This window comes from Seriola dumerili, unplaced genomic scaffold (genome assembly GCF_002260705.1).
Source record: "Seriola dumerili isolate Sdu_G_001 unplaced genomic scaffold, Sdu_1.0 BDQW01000043.1, whole genome shotgun sequence".
Taxonomy (NCBI): domain Eukaryota; kingdom Metazoa; phylum Chordata; class Actinopteri; order Carangiformes; family Carangidae; genus Seriola; species Seriola dumerili.
In genome coordinates this window covers 2,838,677-2,860,510 of record NW_019174298.1, presented here as the reverse complement: position 1 = coordinate 2,860,510, position 21,834 = coordinate 2,838,677, and the positions used below count along the sequence as shown (strand labels likewise).

Here is a 21,834-nt window from a genome sequence, read left to right as displayed (position 1 = left end):
ATGCCTTATTACACTATCACATTTTTATGTCTTACTATACTTTCATGTTTTTTCACTTTTTTATGCCATACTATACACTGTTGTTTTTTGGCATTTTTATGCCATACTATACTATCATGTTACTATACAATGATTTTTTCACGTTTTTATCTTATCTATACTATGACAATTTATGCCATGCTATACTATGAGGTTTTTAGATGTTTTTATTCCATAATACACTATGACATTATTCTGCCATACTATACTGTCGTTTTTTTGCTATTTTTATGCCTTACTATACAATGATATCCTTTGACGTTTTTAAGCCATATTTTGTTATGAGGTTTCTTTTACCGTTTTATCTCTTACTATACTATGAGAATTTATGCCATACTATACTATGACGTTTTACAACATTTAATATCTTACCTTACTATGACATTTTTACAATATTTTATGCCTTTTTTCATTTTACCATTATCATGCATTACTACTACGATGTTTTTATTTGTTATCATACTATGACGTTTTCATGACATTTTCTGCTTTTCTATTGTATGACGTTTTTATAACATTTTACTTCTTTATAACCATGACGTTTTTTATGACATTTCATGCCTTACTACTATTACGTTTTTATGTGTTAATATACTATGACATTTTCATGACATTTCATGCCTTACAACACTATGATATTTTTTATGACATTTTGTGCCTTCCTAAATTATGACATTTCCATGACATTTTATCCCTTACTATAGTATAACGTTTTTATGACATTATATTCATCATTATACTTTGATGTTTTATGATTTTTCATTCCTTCCTATTGTACTATTGCCTTATTATACTATGACGTTCTTTTATGACATTTTTATGCTTTACTATACTATGACGTTTTTATGACTTATCCTACTACGATTTCTTTATGTTCTACTATACTATGACTTTGTGATGGGGTCGCACAGTGGTGCAGTGATTAGAACTGTTGCCTCAGCCTGAGAAGGTTCTTGGTTCAAACCCTGGGTCTGGGGCCTTTCCATTTGGAGTTTCCATGTTCTCCCTATGGCTAGCATAAAGGGAACTACAAGTAGCACCTCTATTTACATCTTGTATAGTAAATATCCAGTCAAAGATGACATAATAGTAATAATAATAATAATAATACTTTGAGGTGTGATACAGATACTTTTCTGTCTTGATAGAATGTTTTGGAGGGTGGTAGGTATTGTCCAGGATGGCCTGAATCAAAAATTGCATGTGTCTCTCCACAACGATCATAAGTGAGTCACCCAGCCTTTTTGATCAACTTGTCCAGTCTCCTTGTGTTCATGTCTGACATGCTGCTTCCCCAGTAGACCACAACATAAAAAAGGACACTCAAGGCACCTGTGTGAGCTGCCCAGTAAACACACCTGTTCCCGTGCTGCTCTTCAGCCCAGCAAAGTAAAAAAAAAAAATTAGAAAGAAAATGCTGTAATCCAATTTTCATTTGTTCTATGACCATATCAAAATGAAAATTGAAAAACTATTGACAATTCATTTTTAAATACTTAACCTGCTCTACAGTGACAATATTCAAATACAATAAGCAAACAGTGCCCACTGTCCACTGCATTTACATTTATGTCACTACGCTCTTTTGGGGTCAACATGAAAACTAAACTGCAATCCTAAACAGTTGAACAGCTTCTCCCCACTCTGTGTGACATCACTCACTCTAGCTGTGAACATTGTAAAAGTAAAGTTCATGAAGCTTGAACCGTCACTGTGTAAAAACTATGAATAGGGTTTTTATAGAGGTAGATGTCTCTCAATGTTTGTCTCACAAATAGACTGAATGACTCAATGTGAAGAAATTACATCACTGATGTGATGTCTTTACAGGATGGATGGGTATAAAATGTGTTCTATTTACAAAGTATCTTCATCATCATCACAGTGTAAAAAAATCCAGCACCCTGCTTTCAGTCCCAAAGTTCGCAACATGAATGTTTACTGCCACCATAAAATTGCAATACGTAATTTCTTAACAAAACAAATATCAACCCCAACAGCCATACTATCAAAGACCTTAACCAGGTCCTGTTACTTCATATCCTACAACTGTTAACGTAGTGTACGTTACTTGTCGCCGATTATTTTGGGGAAAAAACAACACACAGCAGACTACAGGCTCTTCGTTTGAAAAGCGGAAATGGCGTCATCAACAGATGATTACGCGTTTCCGAATGTGGCTGACTGATTTCGGCTCAGACTGGCGGTAGTTTGTTTCAAAACTCCATGTGAGTAAAATTAAAATCCATTATCTTAGAATTGAGATCCACAAATACTTTTTCGCTTCACAAATATAAAATTGATTCACAAATATCTGTTTGAAAGTTATATTTGTAATGTATGTAATTTTAGGAAGATGTTCACAAATGCGTTTCATTTATTTGTAAATCAATTGAATGTATTCACAGATATTTTTTTATTTGTGGAATTTGTTTGTGTATTTGCAAATCCGTTTTATATTTGGAAGATATTTTTTGAATTTGCAAATTTATTTTTTGTATTCGTGGAAGGTGTTTTATGCTTGCACATGCTTACACAAATGCTTACACATTTACGCACAGATTGTCGATCTGTTCACACAAATAATATTGAAACAAATCTACCACCATACTGAATAGACTCCCTATTCAGTGCTCAGGGCAGCTTTGAAAAGTATTCAGATGAACTCACTTCATTCTTTCACAAGATGGTGCTGTAGTCATTGTCAGTGGGAGGACAAGCTGCAATCTGAGATTAGGTGAGGACTTCATCAGGATGATTATCAGTGCTGCAAATCAATATAAACATACTCACACACATTCAGTGACATTAATTCCCTTGAAAATAACTCTTACTAAACGATAATCATCACATTTGCAGAACAGAAAATGCATGCTCCAAAAGGTGTACTCTCACAGTTCTTCATACAATGATAAAAATTACAAACTAATTAAAAAAAAAAACTGACAGTAGAATTAACAGCACATTTACAGACAACTTAAAATAGTGTTTGTGACACACCAAACTTTAGTGTGACTGCAGTGACAGGCCACATCCATAACCTCTGAGAGCGACCTGCAGATGAGATTTTAGTTAGTATATTTTCAGAAGTCACACTGGAAAAACAAATTATCTTACCTTACGTTAATGGCGGAGAAAGAGACTGTTGATATTTACTGGAGGGGAATGGACCCTTTCCTGAAGCACTGCATTGCAATGTCTTTCTTTTCCCACCATCACAGCTGATTTTCCTACTACTTTTTTTCTGGCAAACACTAGGTAACCAACACAGTTTGGGGACAATACAAAAGAAACTGTCTCTTCTTAAGGAATGATATGAGCAGGAGACATTGGGTGACTTCAACTCTCGGTTTCTGCCATATGTCAAATGTTGTGTAAACCATATTTTCTACTGTATGTGTGTAATAGTCACACAAATGTTACACAGATGCATAATGTTGTGATCACTGCACCAATGAATGTGCAATCATAGAACACAAGTGATCACATCACTGGAGAAAATCTAAGAATAAATGGTTTACCTTGTGGGGTTCACCTTTTTGTCTTTAGTATTGTCCGAGCAATTGGATTAATAAAAGTAAATACACAGCATGTTTTAAACCACCTGTGCACATTTAAATGATAAAACCTACAACAGTGAAATAATTCAAATTTATTTCATTATATATAATAATATTTTGTTGCTCACCATTGAAGTTCACCTCTGATGAAAGATTGAGGCACTGTGTTAATTAAACATGGCTCAGATGATCAGTTCAGATTTTAAGCAGCTTTCTGGCTAGCTACTTAGCAGTTAGCCAAAAAACTAATTTTAGTCAGCTAGCAGGATGCAGAAAGTAGCTAGTGTCCTAAATTGAGAAGTAAAAATGCCCCAGCTCCTCTGTTTAACAATTTTTAAAATAAATAATTTTTTTTGATACTGTGGAACAAGACAAAAGTACCAACACACATTTGCTGAGAAATGTCACATTTTTGTATTTGCTCTTCTTTTAATATTTTTTACATACAAAAAGTAAAACCAGTATGGCTCCTGCATGGTTAATTTTATTCACTCTCTTTTATCTGAGTACGTTTATAACATATAGGTTAAAATCTGTCTGTATAGATGCAGATGCACTGTATGTTAATAGCACATTCTTTGTCTAATATGGTATGTAAATTTTATATAACATTTTTATGGATTGCCTATAATAAAATATGAAATATAGGCTATACATTTGGGTCCCTGACAATTATTCAATTATCCTTCATTATTATGATTTTATTTTTTTATTTTTTTATTGTGCTTTCAGCCTAATGGGAAACAGAGTGCCACATTTCTTGGGCTTTGGGCATCTAATGAGGCCTATTACAGAGTTGTCCATATCATGTGGTACTGCCCACCATCATACCCTCTCTGCTATTTCCACTGCTAAGAAGCAGATCACCTTACCACCTCCTCAAGCACTAGGGCGCATACAAAGACTGATTAGTTTTTCTTTTTTGAATCAAGAAAAAAGTTTGAGTCAATGATACAGTGCAGTGGAAATAATTACCCTCCTGTTTGGAATGAGAGCTTGGACTGGCATGGCTACAGGCCTAATTAGACTTTGTTATGACCCCAGAAATTATAAACATGCTTACAAGACACCGGTTTCTATTAGTGCTCTGCCAGTTTTTGAAACAACAAAATATACAGCAGATGCTGCGTAAAGACCAAATGCGAACATGCAGAAATCTGTGAAGCAATTTCAAACAATTATAAAGCAAAATATAAGTCAGGAAACGGATGAGACTGGTGGGGTGGTTTTGTGCACAGTGCTGCAAAGCAACCACAACAGCAGGTTTTCAAGTGCAGTGCATGACAAACATCAACAACTTAAAGGTCAGTTCTTCCCATAGGTCTTCATGAGGTTATACATTTTTCATCACATACATTAACTTTCATGCCCAATACATTTTTAATGAGTGCAGGGGGGGTTGATGAAGAGAGAGACTGGCAGGGCATAAAATAGCCTCAACTCCACATTTTGATACACTCTCATTACCTCCCACTGGCTGTTACTATCGATTAGCTCAAGTCCATTTGTAGATTCAAACTATTCAGATGATCCATCAAGGAGCGTATTAATAGAAAGCATATCCCTACATACAGAGGATGGACCTTGAGAAAACTACAGTAGGTTGTGCACTTTTACAGAAAGTTGTCACTTTGTTTCCTATGCCACTTGTGTAGTGAGATATTAAAGGGAATTAAATTAAAGGTGGTTTGGTGCATTTTAACAAGGTCCAGTTTGAACAATACTTTAAAATTTCTTTTTCACAATAGGTCAGTGTAAGAAAAAGACAAGTGTTTTTAGTCACAACTGTCCTTGATAATATTGGTGTGCATTACTGTACTTTGTCCCAACCTCAACTCCACAGAGCTGCTATCAGTTGCCTGAATTGCAACATCAGAAGATGTGACTCCTCTAGAACAAACACATACAACTGCATCACAGGCTCAGTGTCAAACAGAGACTGTCAGAAGTGATTATTCCTGCAGTTAATATTGGCTGCTATATCCCTATATAAACCTTTTTTACCTCAAGTAATAAAGGTTTATATAGGGATATTACCTCAACTAATAAAGGTTTATATAGGGATTTACATGGTCAGCAACCTTTCTACAGACACCTGGGAGATGAGGATTGCATTTTGTTTGAATATAAGAATGAAAACATATATGTAATGAATAGTGGGTAAAAGTACTTGCCAAAGTACTTTCCATCTATGTTTTTAGTCTTGCAATTAACATTTTCATTATCAGTTAATCTGTCGATTATTGCATCAATTCATTGATTCATTGTTTGGTAACTAAATATCCAAAAACAATGGAAAATGTTATAATTTCCAAAAGCCCAAGTTCACATCATCCTCAGTCTTGTGTTATCTGACCAACAGCCCAAAACCCAAAGACATTCAATTTACCAACATGTAAGTCAAGGAAAAACAGCAAATTATTGCTTGAAAAATTACTTAAAATGATTACAAAAGTAGTTAAGTTGATCAACTAATAACTTAATCAAGTACTCGTTGAAGCTCTATCAAAATTAATTGTTATTAAAAGAGAGTTATATGTAAGTAGGGTGCCTTGTTGAACAATGTTCTACATCGGTGTTTGAAGACATCTATGTTGCACTTTATTCCAGCTGGAAGTCATTGTTTTGTCATTATTGTAATGTTTGCACTCCACACCATGTAAACATGTCAACAAAGAGCTGAGATCGTGTGTTATTTATGCAACAAGGGGTGAAATGCCCACATCCCTGTTTGTATTCTGTTAAACTCACTAAGTTGTGTTTAATCACACTATCCAGTGTTACTAATATCTCTTATAATTGAGTCAGCCGCCCACACTTAGATGGTTGTTGGCTAATTGATAAATGATTATTACACTCAATTTGCAATATAACCCACCTCATAATTACCAATTATGTGGTATGATACCTAAGACTAGTAAGACTGAGCAAATGAGAGCCAGGCAGATAACAGAATTAAAGCACTGACCATGTTTTTCAGATTCACACACTACAGCACACGCACATCAACAAGCTACAACCACTGCAGACACATGATTGCTATGTATGAAGTTATAGGTGTTTGTCAGGGCAAAAAATAAGACAGATCTTTCTCTCTTTCCAATAAGTCATGGACTAGAACGTTAGTCAGCTGATCACCAGTGCTTAACACAAACTCACACTGTGTGGTACAAGGTACAAAATGGAGAATATTCAGTACCTTGATACCCTTGAACTTTTCACCACGTGTACATTATTGCTACAACAGTAAAACGATTTCTTTCTGGGACAACACAAGAACAAGTTAAAATGTTTTGTATTGCAATTTGTTCTGAAAAGGTACATTTGTCTGTGAGGTGTCAACCAACAAAACTGTTTCTGACCTCTCCTGAACAAGCCATCATAACAAAAGTTCTATACTGAAAGAATTTAAGAGCAAATATTAGTCATTGTTATTGATATTTCTCCAGCACAGAGCCAAAAACAGAAAAAACTGCCCACCTAAATGGCACAGAAAGGGAGCAATTCTCTTAAAATATCACACTGTCTCTCGAGGGCAGCCTGCTATGTATTTGGTTTATTACAAAGAAGTGTGTATAGCTCATGTTATAGCCAAAACCAGCCAACCATTAGAGCAGATTGGAGCCTGCTTCCAGAAATGCTGTCAAGAATATAACATACTGTCAAGCAAGACTACAAAAATGCCACAGGTCTTTTACTAGGATAAACTGTATTGAGGATTTAGAAAGCAAAGAGGGGTGTAAGATATTCTAAAATCACATATTTGACTTCAAAAATACTAGCCTTAAAATATCTCATAATTTGCACTTAATTCTTCCAGTTGTAACAAAGCCTGTTACTGCTTTTGTATCTTCTTTGACCATGTAAATATAATACTGTATAGTATAATAGCAAATTTTGAGTTTACTGTATATTGCATTGTAATTTCCATGGTAAGATGTTTTTATTAGCTCTTTAATAAACCTATATACATAAACATCTATGCTGAAAACATCATTTTAATCCAGTTCCACTTTTTCAATAAAACACAATCTTTGAGGCTTTACAAATAGTATTACATTTTATTAATATATTTTCATAAAACAAGTTTAAGACTGTATCAAAACTCAGTAAAAACATTAGATTTTTATCCATTTTTTCTTATGGTGATATCAGATATGAAATGTACATAATTCACATATTGTTGTGGTTTCTTTGTTCCCCATCATATTGAGATAATGCATTTTTTGTGATAGGCAAGTAAATGTTCTTTTGTACCCTCACAAACTATAAAGTCATTTTTTTTATGATTGTGATCATAAATCTAGACATACAATTAAAAAATAAAATTATTTCCCACTCTGGCCCCCCCTTTCCCGACTAACTTTACTGATAAAACACTAACATTATGGAGTTGTTTAATTTCACAGGCACACAATTATGTACATCCCCTTGTCCCCATGCCTCATCTGAACTGACAAAAGGCAATGCACTAAACATAACAGTGCAACACCTAGAGGCAGAGCAGTGATGATACAGTACTCTAAGCCCACCCACCCCACACACCAATAAAACCAACTGAATATAAGACAGTGGATCCACCTCATTGACCATATTGCCAATATTACTCTCACCTTGCTGTGGACCACAGCATTCCATTGGCCCCTTCATATTGTTGTAGCAACCCCACAAGGTTTGCCTTGTGACCACAGTCATCACCTTGGCAAGAGCAAAACCAGTCATCTCACAGGCAGGTTCAGTGGCACACATTAAGAAAAAAAAAAGTCATTATTTGTTTTGTAACTTAATTAGGCTACATCTACAACAGGCGTGATCAGTGTAATGTCCTTTGTGATCAAGTACCAGAGGAATCTCAGTCATGTGGTGAGTTCAAGGATACAAAAAGAATTGTTTTCTCCTTATTGGACTACCACTTACTGTGTTCAATTCTGTGCAAGACACATAGTGCAAGGTTTAACAAGAATTTGCATAAGTGCAAGGTTTGCATGTTATTGTCAAGAGGGAGCAAAGCAAAGAAGAGAACAGAGAAAGATCAAAGTCTAAGATACAAACTGATTTTTGTGTAAATAAAGTGTTTCATGCTTTCAGTTTGGCTTTTTGTATTTCATTCCCCTCTAGAAATAACAGGTGCAAAATCTTAGTAAACCTAGCCAAAGGACAGATAAGAGTGATATAGAACTCATAAAGATTAACATTGTGAGGGAGAGCCTCAAGTCTGTTGTCATGGTGACATCTGCTCAAAGGCCCTGTGGGCTTCAGTCTTTCCTGCTTCTTTATTATTTTCTATACAATAGAAATAGTACATCATTGAAGATAAAACTGACTCTTCTTGGCAAAAACAGACAAAAAAGAATATGCAAGAAGTCAAAAGCAGATCTGAAGGAAAACAAAAAAAGAGAGTGTGTTGGAAATTACAAACTGTTCCCCATCCATTTGCCCTGTGCCAGTAGTAGAATTGTACGATTTAGTGTCTTATCCATTGTGGTCAAATATATGGGTATGGTTGCCTTGCGTCTACAAAGTCAAAGCCATTTCATTGAACACATGAAAAATTACTCCAGTAGTAGTTTTCAACAAGCATCCCTACATTGCACCTGCTTTCCAAACTGAAAGCTCCAGTGTGCGTTAGGGAGGCACATAGGGAGGTGGTGACCTGTACGCGGTCATGTTCTTAGGGCGAGAGCCTTTGCCCTCTATGGGGACAGTAAATGGTGGTGGGGGCTGGTAAGGAGGGGCATTAGGATCATCATCTTGATAAACGGAATACTCCTCCAGCAGATCCTGGTTAAGCAGGGTACTATGAGGGCCAGCCATGTTAGGGTACTCTGGAGGGGGAAGTGGGGGCTTTTCCTCTTGAAGGATAAGAGGGATGCTGGAGGACGGTGGTGACTTGGAATCATCTAACTCATCTGCAAATATTATGGGGACTCCTTTCTTGATGAATGTGGCCTGCTCCTCTATGGTCATCTTTCCTTTGCGTTTCTTGCGATAGCAGACCATAGCAATGATTCCGGCTATGAGCAACAGGGCTGCTACCACTACAGCAGGAATAACAGTGTGTAGGTAAACATCATCACTACTCCTACGACCTGTCCCAGGTGAGGGTGTAGCTGTAGGCAGAACAGGCGATGGCACCTCTCCTGGTGGAATGAACGTGTAGCTCTGACATTTATTTGTACCACGAATGGATATGTTAATGGGTTTGAATTCTGGCTCCATGGCTTTGATGAAGGCCAGTTTTGGTGTCCCTTGGGGATCAGAGATCCTGTTGCTGAGAACTGTGATCTGGTCCTTTGGACAAGGACTTTGCTGGAGACTGTTATTGGTCCATTCAACCACAATGGAGCCCCTAGTGATGCTTCTCAGGGTCACTGTGCTGCTGTTGCGATCACCAAGAGCATAAGCCAACTTTTTGGTCAAAAGAATCTTTTTATGAACATCATTGCTTAAAGTTTTGGGGTCACCATGGAAACGAGCAGCAAACACAACTGATGGTTTGTCATTAATAGACCAACGGTTGACTCGTACCTCAAAAGCATCCATGATGCTCCTCCCACCCTTATCAGTGGCCAACATGAAGTACTCATGTTTCCCTGCATGATGCTCCTCTGGAAGGCCATACAAAAGTTGGATTGTGCTGTTGAATTGGATCCAAGATGTTTCATTCACTGCCTCTTTGGGGGTCTTCTTTAAAGTCAAACGTAGTTTATCAGTAGTACCATCCTCCCTGTCATAGAATGTATCAGGAGGGATCTTAACTTCGAAGTATGTGCCAACCCATGCATTCACCTGATCAATGGGGTTACGCATCTCTGGGGTTTGATTCAAGTCTGGAGCCAAAGAGAGAGGAGTGGTGCGTCTGGGCGGTTTAGCTGTGGTGGACTTGGGTTCCCGGGGAGCTGGAGTGGAAGATTTGGGTTTCTTGGGTTTCCTTGTGGCAGACGTTTTGGGTCTTTTGGTGGTGCTTGGTGGTGTTGGCACAGCAGTGGCCTCTACAAATGTAGGCCGGGTCATGGTCGGCTGGATAGGGATGGTGCTTGTAGTTCCTAGTACTCTTGTGGGTTGTGGAGGCCCAAAAACAGGTGTGTGGGCTATCTGATCTCTGACCCTCATTGTGGGCTTCACTGGAAGAGGCAAAGGTCCTCGGACAGGGGGAGCAGAGTTGTCTGTTGCTGGGGCAATAGAGGGTGAAGTTGGGGTGGGAACAACACGTATAGGGGGTTCTGGGTGGGTAGTTGGAGGAAGCAGGGAGGGCACTGGAGTAGGTGTGTTGTTCAACTGCCGTCTGACCCGTTTCACACCATGGGGCTTTTTGTTCACAATGTGCCAGCCAACCACTGGGTACCCTAGCCTGGCTGACATGTTCCCATCCTTTGCTGATGATTGGACACTGCTAATGTCAGGGATGCTACCCTGGTCAAGGGCACATCCAAGTTTCCATGACAGGAGGGCCCCATTCTCCACCACCTTCTTAGCATTCCCTGGTCCAGCCATGAAAGCAGACATGTCAAATAAGCGGTTGTTGACAACAGGTACCACCCTCATTTGCTCTAGGGGAACATGTGAGAATTTTCTCATAATGCCCAGTAAGTTGGCCCTCTGTTCAGCAACCATCTTCGTCAAGTCAGCATCCAGGATGACAGTGAGGACAGTTACAGGCTCCTCAGAGCCACACGTGAAGGGCTGGAGGCCACTGATGTCAGACTGTAGAGTTAGCAGGGCTGGTTCACTGTCTGCTCTTTCTTCTGGGTATACTTCAATAGAGAAGACCGTACTGGGGGACAATTGGCTGCCAGTCTTCTCAATTAACTCCTCTCCAGACACCAAGATATGATACACACCTTTATCCTGATCCAGCGCCAACCCTCTCAGAATGCAGCTTTCTTTGTCCCAATATAACCAGGAAGGTAAAGTCTCCTTTCCCATCTCAGTGAGCTGCAGGATGAGAAACCATAATCACAATTATTGTTTTATACTACAGAAGTACTTTTGAGATACAACTTTCATACAGCAAGGCAAAACTCATTACTAACTTTCATTAAGTGATCGTATCAAAAATAATTGCAAATGATCATGGAAAGTTACCAGGACCAAAGTGATGGCTGAAAACTATTAAGTCTGACTAGGAGCTTACATTTTATAACGATATAAGACAGAGAAAAGTAAGTACGTCTTTGTGGGAACATCGAGGAGATATTCTCCGTGTCATGTTGAACAAGTTGCCAGTGAAACAGGAAGTTGAAAAACCACTGAGATGAATGCCAAACTTTCAGAGGTAGAGGGAGAAGGTAAAAGCAGAAATGGTTTCACTATCTCCCCCCCTCCCAACCACCCTCCCAGTTCCATTCAGTTTACAAAATCTTGCCAAATATGAAAAGGAAGCAGAGTGAGCTCCTATTCATAATAACAACTATGTGAGTCATCACTCTTCATTTTGAGTTATTACTGTATGACAGGATATCATTCTGCATCACCACTTGGGCCAATAATAATCATCTCATCTCATTCATAAGTTTGACTGGAACAAATTGCACCACAGTCAGCTTCAATCAGCAGTGATACAGTGATCAAAAATGAAGGAATAAATACTATACTGAATTATCTATCTCTACAACGATAAAAAAAAAAATATTCTGCTCCATGTGGCCACTGTAGTCCCTGTAGGGAAAAACAGGTAGTGAATGTTTTTAGTAAGTTTATACAACTGCACACATCTTCAGTGATTAGTTATTCTTTCTATAGAGTCACCTATACTTTTATTATACACTTGTATGTATATCTAAGTACAGCTAAGACCAAAATACAGTATTTTTCAATGTCATTATAATTCAGTTCTTTGCAAAATAATGTTTTAAACCTTGTACTGTAACAAAATTAGGTTCAGCCTTCGGCTTTTTTATTCAGCATTAACATCCAGATTAAGGAGGAATACATTTTAGACTTTTTTATGTAAACCCTGAAGCTAGTACTCACACAAATAAAACCACCACCCAAATGAAAAAGAAAAAAAAATGACCTTCAGTCTATCGGTACAACAACAAAGTCCTCCCATACCCCTTTGTTATTCTGAGTCTCTTTTTTTTTTTTAAACACAAATACGGACTGATTAATTCTGACCCCATTAAATTTATGTTAAATAATTTACATGTAATTATTTGTAAATACCAACACATTATTATTAGATTATGAGGGATTCAATATTACATGCCAAATATTTCCCACAGAAGATCTACAATGGATTTATCAAAATATTGAGTGTACAGTGTACTTACATGTATATTACAGCTTGCATTGGCAGGTCCTGGGGGAACCTTCAACTGGAACACCTGACCCACGATTGCAGAGGAGTCAGGTATGCCAGTGTGCACTCCCCGATTCTTTGTAGAGGAATCTGGGATGGCTGTAGGCGGCCCTTCACCAACTGAAGATGCAGCAGCCTGGAGCTCAGAGAGTACAGAGGACTGCATGGAAGCTTCTAGTTCCACAGATATCATCTCCACCAGTGTCTCTTGCTGTTCTGGCACTGTACCCGGGGCCATGGTCACCAGAAGCCCTATTACCAGAGGGATAGTCCTGCACGAAAGAAGCCTGCTCCTCCCAGCATCCCCACAGCTCATGTCTCTCCTTTTATAGTGCATAGCAATAGGCCTTTGGGGTGCCCAACAGATGTCTATGAACAACTGAGGAGGCCACATGCACTGAAGTCAGTCTGATGATATGTTTGTGGGTCAGATTCCCTAGTTATTGGCGACGCTCACAGATGTGGTGGTTTTTCTTTGTTGTCCTCTATGATCCATGAAGAGATCTTTGGCAGACTGTTAGACAGCCATATCAGCCCGCTATATGAGAAAAAAAAAAAAAAAAAAAAAAATAAAGGAAAAAAAAAAAAAAAAAAAAAACATGAGTGACAAAAGAAAAAGAAAAAACATCAGTACAAACATACTAGTATCTTTGCTTTCACAGTAAAGTTCCTGCTCACAACAATTCATACTCACTGATCAACAGATCTACTCACAAAACTACCAACATAATTTGTATATTGCAAACTATGTTGGTAGCATGAAAGAATGCTGTTAGTTAGTTTGAAAAGCAGATAGTACTATAGTACACTACATCCTTCAGTGATGACACAAATCAACAATGATTTATAACTTCTCAATTTTTGATATGAGAATTAATGCTGAAATTTAAATTTATGGCTCACTAGATGGTAAACTACTCAGTGTCTATTACACATGGAGCAATGAATGAGTGGATAACAGTGATCATAATATTTGTCTTCCAACTACAATTAATAACTGAAGCAATATTTGGAATGATTAAATCACTGCCCAAAACGCATGCAATTCATTTAACGAAGGAATTAAATTTTACCAAATCGCAGGGTTTATCTCAATTTTCTATTTACATTATATACTTAATTTTTCAAAAATTTCAAAGTGTAAACATTGCTTTAAAAATAATAACACAATATCCTGCTAATCTTTACCTCTCTGTCATTGTATTTTGAGTAATAGCCATTCTCATGAGATGTATGAGTGTCAAAGGTTGTTTGTCTAGGTTGTAAGTTTTAATTAGGTACCCTGAGGGTTGGAATTAGAACCTCCATTGTGCTGACCCAGCCAACCCCAATCCTGTAGCACTCACAAACTGGCAGAGGAGGGTCAGCCAATTGCCTGGAATCCTAATGCCTGACTGGCACAAGGTTGTGACGTCAACTTATACAATCCAAAATATTGCCAGAAGACTTCTTACAGAGGGTCTTAGTGCAACACATTTCAATCATCGGACAACCCTCTGGTCTAGAAACTACACTATGTTATCAGTCATTATATACAAGACCAATCCCTATAACAAGTTTTATGCTGTTTGAACTAACCCTGCAATATTCAGATGACTAATGCTAGGAATGGCCCATAAAAGAGGGCTGCACTGCAATGGGACAGGGATCTCACAGGACACAAGACACAAATCAAAATATATATGTGTTTACCCAAATATAGGCAGTAACAGATGCTCAGCCTCACCGTTTTGGGATAAGATGTAAAATTAAACAAACATAATAAAAGGCAGTTTGGTTCTCTCACTCATCTACTCACTTTTTCTTCTCACTTGCTCTCTTTTAAGACAAATCAGACGATCGACTACACATTTCGTTTAAACCTGAATAGCATTAGAAAATAATTACCATTCCAATCTAAATCCTAACAATAAAACTATCACTGCTGCTCTGACATGTGATATTCAAACATCTGGTTTGAATCCGTTCCTAAAGGAAATTACATAAAGTATCTGAGAAACTGGGATAACACCATAATGTTTCTGTTCACTTTTACTTCCTACTGTCTGAAACTGTTTTTGAAACCTTTAAACCCATTTCATAAAACTTGTTTGCAATTTATATATTCTAACAGTGGCTTATTAAACACATGAGTGCCTGTATTTTCCCTGCTGAATGAGGCATTAAGGTTTTCAATAGCAAACATTGTTGCAGGTGGCAGTGATCAGAATCTCTGGGAACTAGCAGTAAATCCTGCAGATTCTGTGTAGACCTCTATTCAGTAGTTCAGATTGGTGTCAAAGCAAAAACAAATAAAAGTGATCAGAACAACCTTAAACCCGTGACTCCTTTTAGGATTTTCAGAACCTTTAACTATAACAACAAAGCATCAGTTCCCATATCATGTTGCAAAGGACAAGAATGAAGGGAATACATTTTCTGAAAGGCTTACAAGCCATTAGATTCAGACATCATGAGTGGAAATTTTGTTCAAGCTTAAATCATATGGGACTGACAAAATATTTAACAACACAGCCTTCTGTATGTGTATGTTGCCTTTACAATTGAAACTTTGCAAACACATAATGAATGTTCCGTCACTTTATTTTTGAAATGTTCAAAGCCACTAACAAACAAAAGCCTATATTACTATGAACTGTGTAGCTGAAATTATCTCTGACCTTTCTGACGAACCAAAATCCAGCCTTCTCTTAACCTGATAAAAAAAATTCTACCACAAACAGATACTTTTGACACTTTGGTTTCTATGGATTACTCCATCTCCTTCACTCCTTTTTTATAATAACTGCCCATAATATTCAAATCTGATCATAAAATTGTAAGGAGCTAGTAGCTCTATAGTAGCATACAGCTCGACCAGTGCTATTGACACAGGCCAACCCACTGCTTTTGCATTTAAAAATGTATGATTCATCACTGGGCAAAAACCTATATCCGAAGGTAGCAACAGTTTGTCATTTGTTTGCTGGGAAAATCTATTGTGTCAGTGGATCATCTAGTGTTAGTGACTAATACAAACATGTAGGCTACTGTATGCAAGACAAAACAACAATAACTATATGTTGTGTAACCTCTGTATTCTACTTTCAGAATAAATGATGATGATTTGCATCTATTGCAAGTATCTAGTGTGGTGTTTCTGACAGACTGCCAGCTGGGAAAACTATAACATACAATCAGTCCTCATCCACAGGGATCCTGTACCCTCCACAATCCTGCATGTAGTTTGCAATGCCGGATGGATGTACCAAATAAACAGTATTTCAAAAATATCATATTAAGAAAAAGCAATTGGAAACAACAGTGAAAAAGCAGTGACACAATGGTTACAGAGAATACTGAGTCATATCTCACCTCAACCATTAACCAGGTTGAGACATGCATCTTATCTAGGATCTCTATCTACTGAGTCACTTAAGTGGGATTTACATCCCATGACCCTCTCCCCCTGTGCAGCCCCCATTTGACTCTGGAAATCCTAGACAAATGAAAAACACTCAGCAGTCTCTTTAAGACATGGTCATACAAGAATACTTAAAGCGTGAATGTTCAATGGTCTACAATATGTCAGCTGAGAGTAAAGACAAAACGTATTGCCTGATTCATCCATCCATTTGTGTTTATATGTAAAACACAAACATTAACATGAAAATAGGTTTTGCCCATAAGCTTAATTTAATTAAGATATGAATATTACACCTCACCTCAGGCTGTTGCCACACAGACACACAGACACACACACACAAAAAAAACATCTGAGCATCAAAGTAAGCTCTTCACATTGTGGCCTAGATTCTATCACTTTCTCATTTCACACTGTGTGAGTAATTCAGAATCCAATTCAAACAACATCTCATTAAGAAATATGAAACGTTTTAATATGCTGATTTGTAGTGTTTCAACACGCCGTTCAAATGAGCAACAAACCATAATAAAGAGAAACGTGCATAATTGGATGCGTTTGAGATGAGTAAACCTTAACAGTAACAAAGATATGTCATTTTAAGAAAAAACAGACAATCAAAACATGGCTTAACCCTTAACAAAATAGCAAAATGAAGCCATGTTGCCTGTAGTTGAGAGGATTGACCTTAAAAACTTGGATAAAACTTCAGGGTACTTCACTACAATGACTGCCTGTAAAATAGTCCACAAACAAAGCACAAAGTCTATTTTTAAAAAACAACTTGCCTTAATGACATTTCACAATGCTCAAAGAGGGAATAATTGTGACTCATTGTTACGATCATGATAATTTCTTTATGACAGAACTGGGGCCAAGCTATATGGCACCCTTGCTCAAACATTTTAAGAAATATAGTTTCAAAATCCCCAGTGTTAAACCACAGCTCATATAAAAATGTTAATTTGAATATATATTGGGGAGTTGAGTATGACACAATTTGTTCATTTTCCAACAGTATGTACACTTAACTTATTAAACCCTCATTGTTTCTGTGACAGGCCCTTTTTATACATAGTAAACAGTAGACTGATAGAGGCTTGAGTGTGGGTGATTTCTGCCCATTTCACACTGAGGCCTACCCTACTAGGGGGACGAAACCGTTTAGAACCACAGTGTCCACGTCGTCTGCAGTTCAACAGTAGTTAAAACTTGAAAACCATCAAAAATAATTAGGGCTCTGATGCACAGTGGCACTCAGGGCCAATTGAATTGACGTACCACATCCAGCAGCCTCCAGATAGTGCATGAGCTGAATAACAAACATATCCACAAGACAAGCTTGCTTCGCAATTGGATGTTTCCCTTGTGTTGCCCTCTGCACTGTTCAACAAAGTAATGAAATATGTGGGGAGAAAACACAAAATCGGCCTTGGCTGAGTGAAAATCTAACCTGGCATGATGACCTGAGAGCAAACTCATTTCACGCTACAGGAAAACTACTGTATGTTGTCAAAACCCAGTGTAGAAGTCAACAAATCATTTTGTGGCAGTTTTTATGAATTCAGAAATATCTAAAGTATGAAATAAGAGTGAAGTTTCAAGTGTAAAACATTGGCAACGCTATATTACTGTTCTGTAAAGCTTCCCAGCAAGTAACACTTTTGTCTGAAAATTAGCTGGTGTTGTGATGTATCAGCTGATTTTCGTAATTTATGTAAACTGACCGACAGATTCTACTGCTAATGATTATGATGTTACTTGCCACACATGTTCCAGTTCGTTATATGATAAGGTTAAAGCAAAGCTACTGGAACTACTGCAACGTTAAACACGTTAGGAAATTCACGCTAATATCAAGTTGGGCTAAACCAGCCCCTTCCAATGTAACATCAGCAACGATAAAGACCCTGTGGTTGATGACAACAGATGTCGTTTCGGACGTGTGATTCAACAATACACAGAAACTGCTAACACAACCAAATGTTTCTGGATTGACAGAAATTGTGTCCCAGTAGCTAGTCTGCTAGCCAGTTAGTCTTACTGCTAGCGTTAGCTAACTAAAAAACGTTAGCTACCGGGCCCGTTTCAGTTGCCCCCGTTTCTACTGGACTCGGCAGACGAGGCCTTTGTAAATGATAACGCCACCTACGACGTTCAACCTTGATAAATCATTTAGCAGCCCACACTACTTCAAATATGTCTTTAAGGGGGTATATTGTCCCAAAATCTGCGCAAAAATGTAAAACAGCAAACGCAGTAAGCAGCTGCGTTGAGTGCTAACCTGCATCTGCCCATCGCTAGCGCAGAGGTGCACCTGTTTTATTCTAGGCGGAAAACAAGGAGCGAGCTGCTGCTGCTGTAGAAACCACCGCACAAATGCCCAGCTCTCTCAGATTACTGCAGCTGACGTTAGCTCAGACATGCTGCACTATTGATACTGTTAATAACAAAAGCCTGCTTCTGCGCTATAACCTCCACAAGGCAGCGTTAACGTGAGCCAGCTCCATAACTTCCAAACGTGGAACACCAAAGTCGAGTAAGAACAAACGGGTTGAGCCGTGATAGCCACCAAGCAGGGCTAACTTACAAGCTAACGTCAAGAGTGAATGCTGATGACAAATGTAGCTGGTAACCCGTCCTGTCGGTGGACGGAGTCTATGCCAATTCTGTAAATGAGCCGAGTTAACAAAGGTGACGAGGATGGCATTTCTAATGATGCTGGTACTAAAACAGCGACAGAACACGAAATTCAAACTGACCTTGTTAACGAGCTAACGTTAGCTAACTCGCGCCGTAATGTCTCCTCTTCTACCCGGAGAGCGCCGCGGAGACTTCCAAAACGCCATTAAACATGCGCTTTCCTTCAACGCCACAAATGGATATCTAGCATTTAGTAAAGAGGGTATCTGAACACAGTCAAGAGAGACGATATTTCTACTATTTGATAAGTCTACAGCTACTTCACTGTTCTGTATTGTAATTCTGTCGGCAGCTACCCCTCCCTTGCTGCCTCTGTCCTCCTCACAGACAGGTCTACAAGTTGAGGCCGATCGTGTGTACCAGCATGACTCCGCCTCCCCTTTATTTGTAGACATGCAGGTGAAAGGATAAACTGGTGAGTGTTTATTAGCGCTCTACTGATAATCACGCATTTCACACACCTAATATCCTAACCTTGAGTGAGGCATTTACTTCATCTTGAACTGAGTCAAGTGAAAGCAAGTAGGCTAGAGAGATGGAAGGTAAAGGCTGGAGGACCCTTTGTCTGCAAAGCTACTCACTGGTAAACAGGTAATTCATTTTGTCTAGATGTATTTGGTGAGGAAAATTCTACCTTAGGTTCCCCTTATACCTTCCAACAATGTAACAGCTTCATCAAATGTCTGAGAACATTAAACACCATTTAGTAACAGTAGTGTGAGGCATTTGTATATTATACACTTACAACTTTCATTGCCATAATGTATTCATTTTCAGGGTGTAAGAATGTAACTGCATTTTTCTTGTGGGAAAGTTGCCCTGGTCATCTTTGTTTTATGTAGGACAGAATGTTGGTCCTTTATTCATATTAAGAGGACTAAACAAACACGCAGACAATAGAATAGACAGAGAAATAGAAATAGAGAAATAGTACTATTTAATATCCTTGATTCCTCCTCCTGTGATTTTGCATAGCAACTATCAGCCAACAGACATGAACAGGACCTTTCATGGCTTTATATCCTGCCATGCATGCAGATTTAATGTTTGTGTTTTTTATAATACAAGCATTAAATGAAATGTAAATTCATTTACTATTTGTAAGCATGCAGTACAAATATTTTCTCCCACAGATATAATCATGACTTATCACATTTGACAATTTAAAGTTGGTAGTTGTTTCTTAAGTGCCGACCTTTCTCAAAGGACAGTTTAATAAAATCCATTTTATTTCATTTAAATGTCAGGTTTTTTATTGAGCCCTTTGTCGCAAGTATATCTCAAAGGACTTTACAGAGAATGAGCCTACTTTGATCTAACAAAAAAATCAACACAGAATAAAATGATGCAGGATGGCAAGCCACAAAGGGAATTGTACAAAGCACAGGATACACAATAGTGTGTTTGATAGACAAATGATGTAAAGTTATCTTGTGACCTAACCTCATAGCCTTCTCTGCAATCCAAATGTACAAACTTAGACCATCAGTGAAGACAAGTATCTATCTGCAGAGCCTGTGTTGTTTTTCAGAAAATTTATCTCAATGATGAATATTAGAAACACCAGTAATTCCACCTGTATTAATGTACTGTCATGGCTGTACCATTATAAGTAACAAAAGTTAAATACACTCCTGAAAGTATCTATCTGATTTTGTTTTTGTGCCTCATAGCATCTTCCATTGAGTTTATCATAACAGACTTAGACTGTATACGCTACCGTGCTCATGTTTTATAAAATCAAAAACTAGTCACACAGTTCAAATGAGAATATTCATGGTCTAAAGGTTATATTTGTCCAAAGAAGGGTGTTGAAATGAGTAACAACAGACATGCCTTATTTTCTGTTTGTACAGGTGTCAGTATTTGCACATTCTTATCTTCAAAACATTGCTCTGCTCCCACCCCCCAAAAACCCCATAACTATATTCAAGTTTCTTTGTCAAAACAAAAGTGTTATGTTGATTTTAGTATCAATATTTATAATGTCACAGTGAAAATCAAACTTCAGGGAATTCAAACATCCACTAGCTGAGGGTAATATTGTCATCAAGTGTTTGTTCATGGTGGGAACTGTTGGGATTTGCTCTATAATAATGTAAGATCTTGACCTTATTCTGTAAAGTGCCTTCAGAAAATGTATGTTATGATTTGGCGCTATATAAATGCAATTGAACTGAACTGAAAATGTAATTATTGTGGGATTTAATTGACAAGGTGTGCTGGGCAGTTTAGCACAGAAGTCTTATCATACAACCATGTTGCACACAGTTTGCAGTAATTTGGGATTGCATCTGTGCATTTGGTCTCAGAGAAACACTTGACTGCTGGAAGGCAACTGTGATTGTGGTCACAAGATGCAAGCATGAGGTTGTTTAAAGGTTCAAGGGTTCAAATGTCCAAGGATGACAAGCTGTCAGGTGAAGTATTTAGTCAATGTCCAATCCATGTTCTAATTTTATATTAAAGGGGCTATATGTAAGTTTTCTCTGTTGCCAAATGTAGTTTCTTGCTGGGAGTGGGTGGTGGTGATTGTTGCATTTACAATACAAGAGGTTATAATACGCCCTCAGAGCAGCACTGTGTCTTCAGGGCAGACTGAAGGGTAGAGTGCATGGCTATTGGAAAGTGGCGAGACGCGCTGGATCTAGCTGGTTAGCGTGCTTACTTCAGTTGAAGAAAAAATATAGACAAGAGTTAACATTAGTGTTGTTTTCCACAGCTGGAGACAGATCTTGGCAAGTAAAGGAATGAAGTTTGATGCTGAGCTCGTAACGCTGGCTATGTAGCAGTAGCAAACCTTAGCAGTAGCTCCTTTAACTCCTCAG

General features: G+C 38.0%; 1 protein-coding gene across 1 annotated transcript; it reads right to left on the bottom strand.

Annotated features, from left to right (window-relative positions):
* Positions 1-7,137: 7,137 nt before the first annotated feature.
* Positions 7,138-19,317, bottom strand: LOC111217375 (dystroglycan-like). The gene is made up of 3 exons (XM_022739210.1): positions 19,066-19,317; positions 12,872-13,438; positions 7,138-11,534 (listed from the first exon to the last, which is right to left on the bottom strand). Exons 2-3 carry the CDS (start codon positions 13,292-13,294, stop codon positions 9,225-9,227), a joined length of 2,733 nt encoding a protein of 910 aa, XP_022594931.1. The 5' UTR covers positions 13,295-13,438; positions 19,066-19,317; the 3' UTR covers positions 7,138-9,224.
* Positions 19,318-21,834: the final 2,517 nt, after the last annotated feature.

Excerpts from the sequence above, each read along its gene's own strand:
- LOC111217375 (XM_022739210.1), bottom strand. The coding sequence starts at position 13,294 with ATGTGGCCTCCTCAGTTGTTCATAGACATCTGTTGGGCACCCCAAAGG. Across the intron at positions 11,535-12,871 it reads ATGCAAGCTGTAATATACAT|CTCACTGAGATGGGAAAGGA; the intron begins GTAAGTACACTG and ends CTCATCCTGCAG.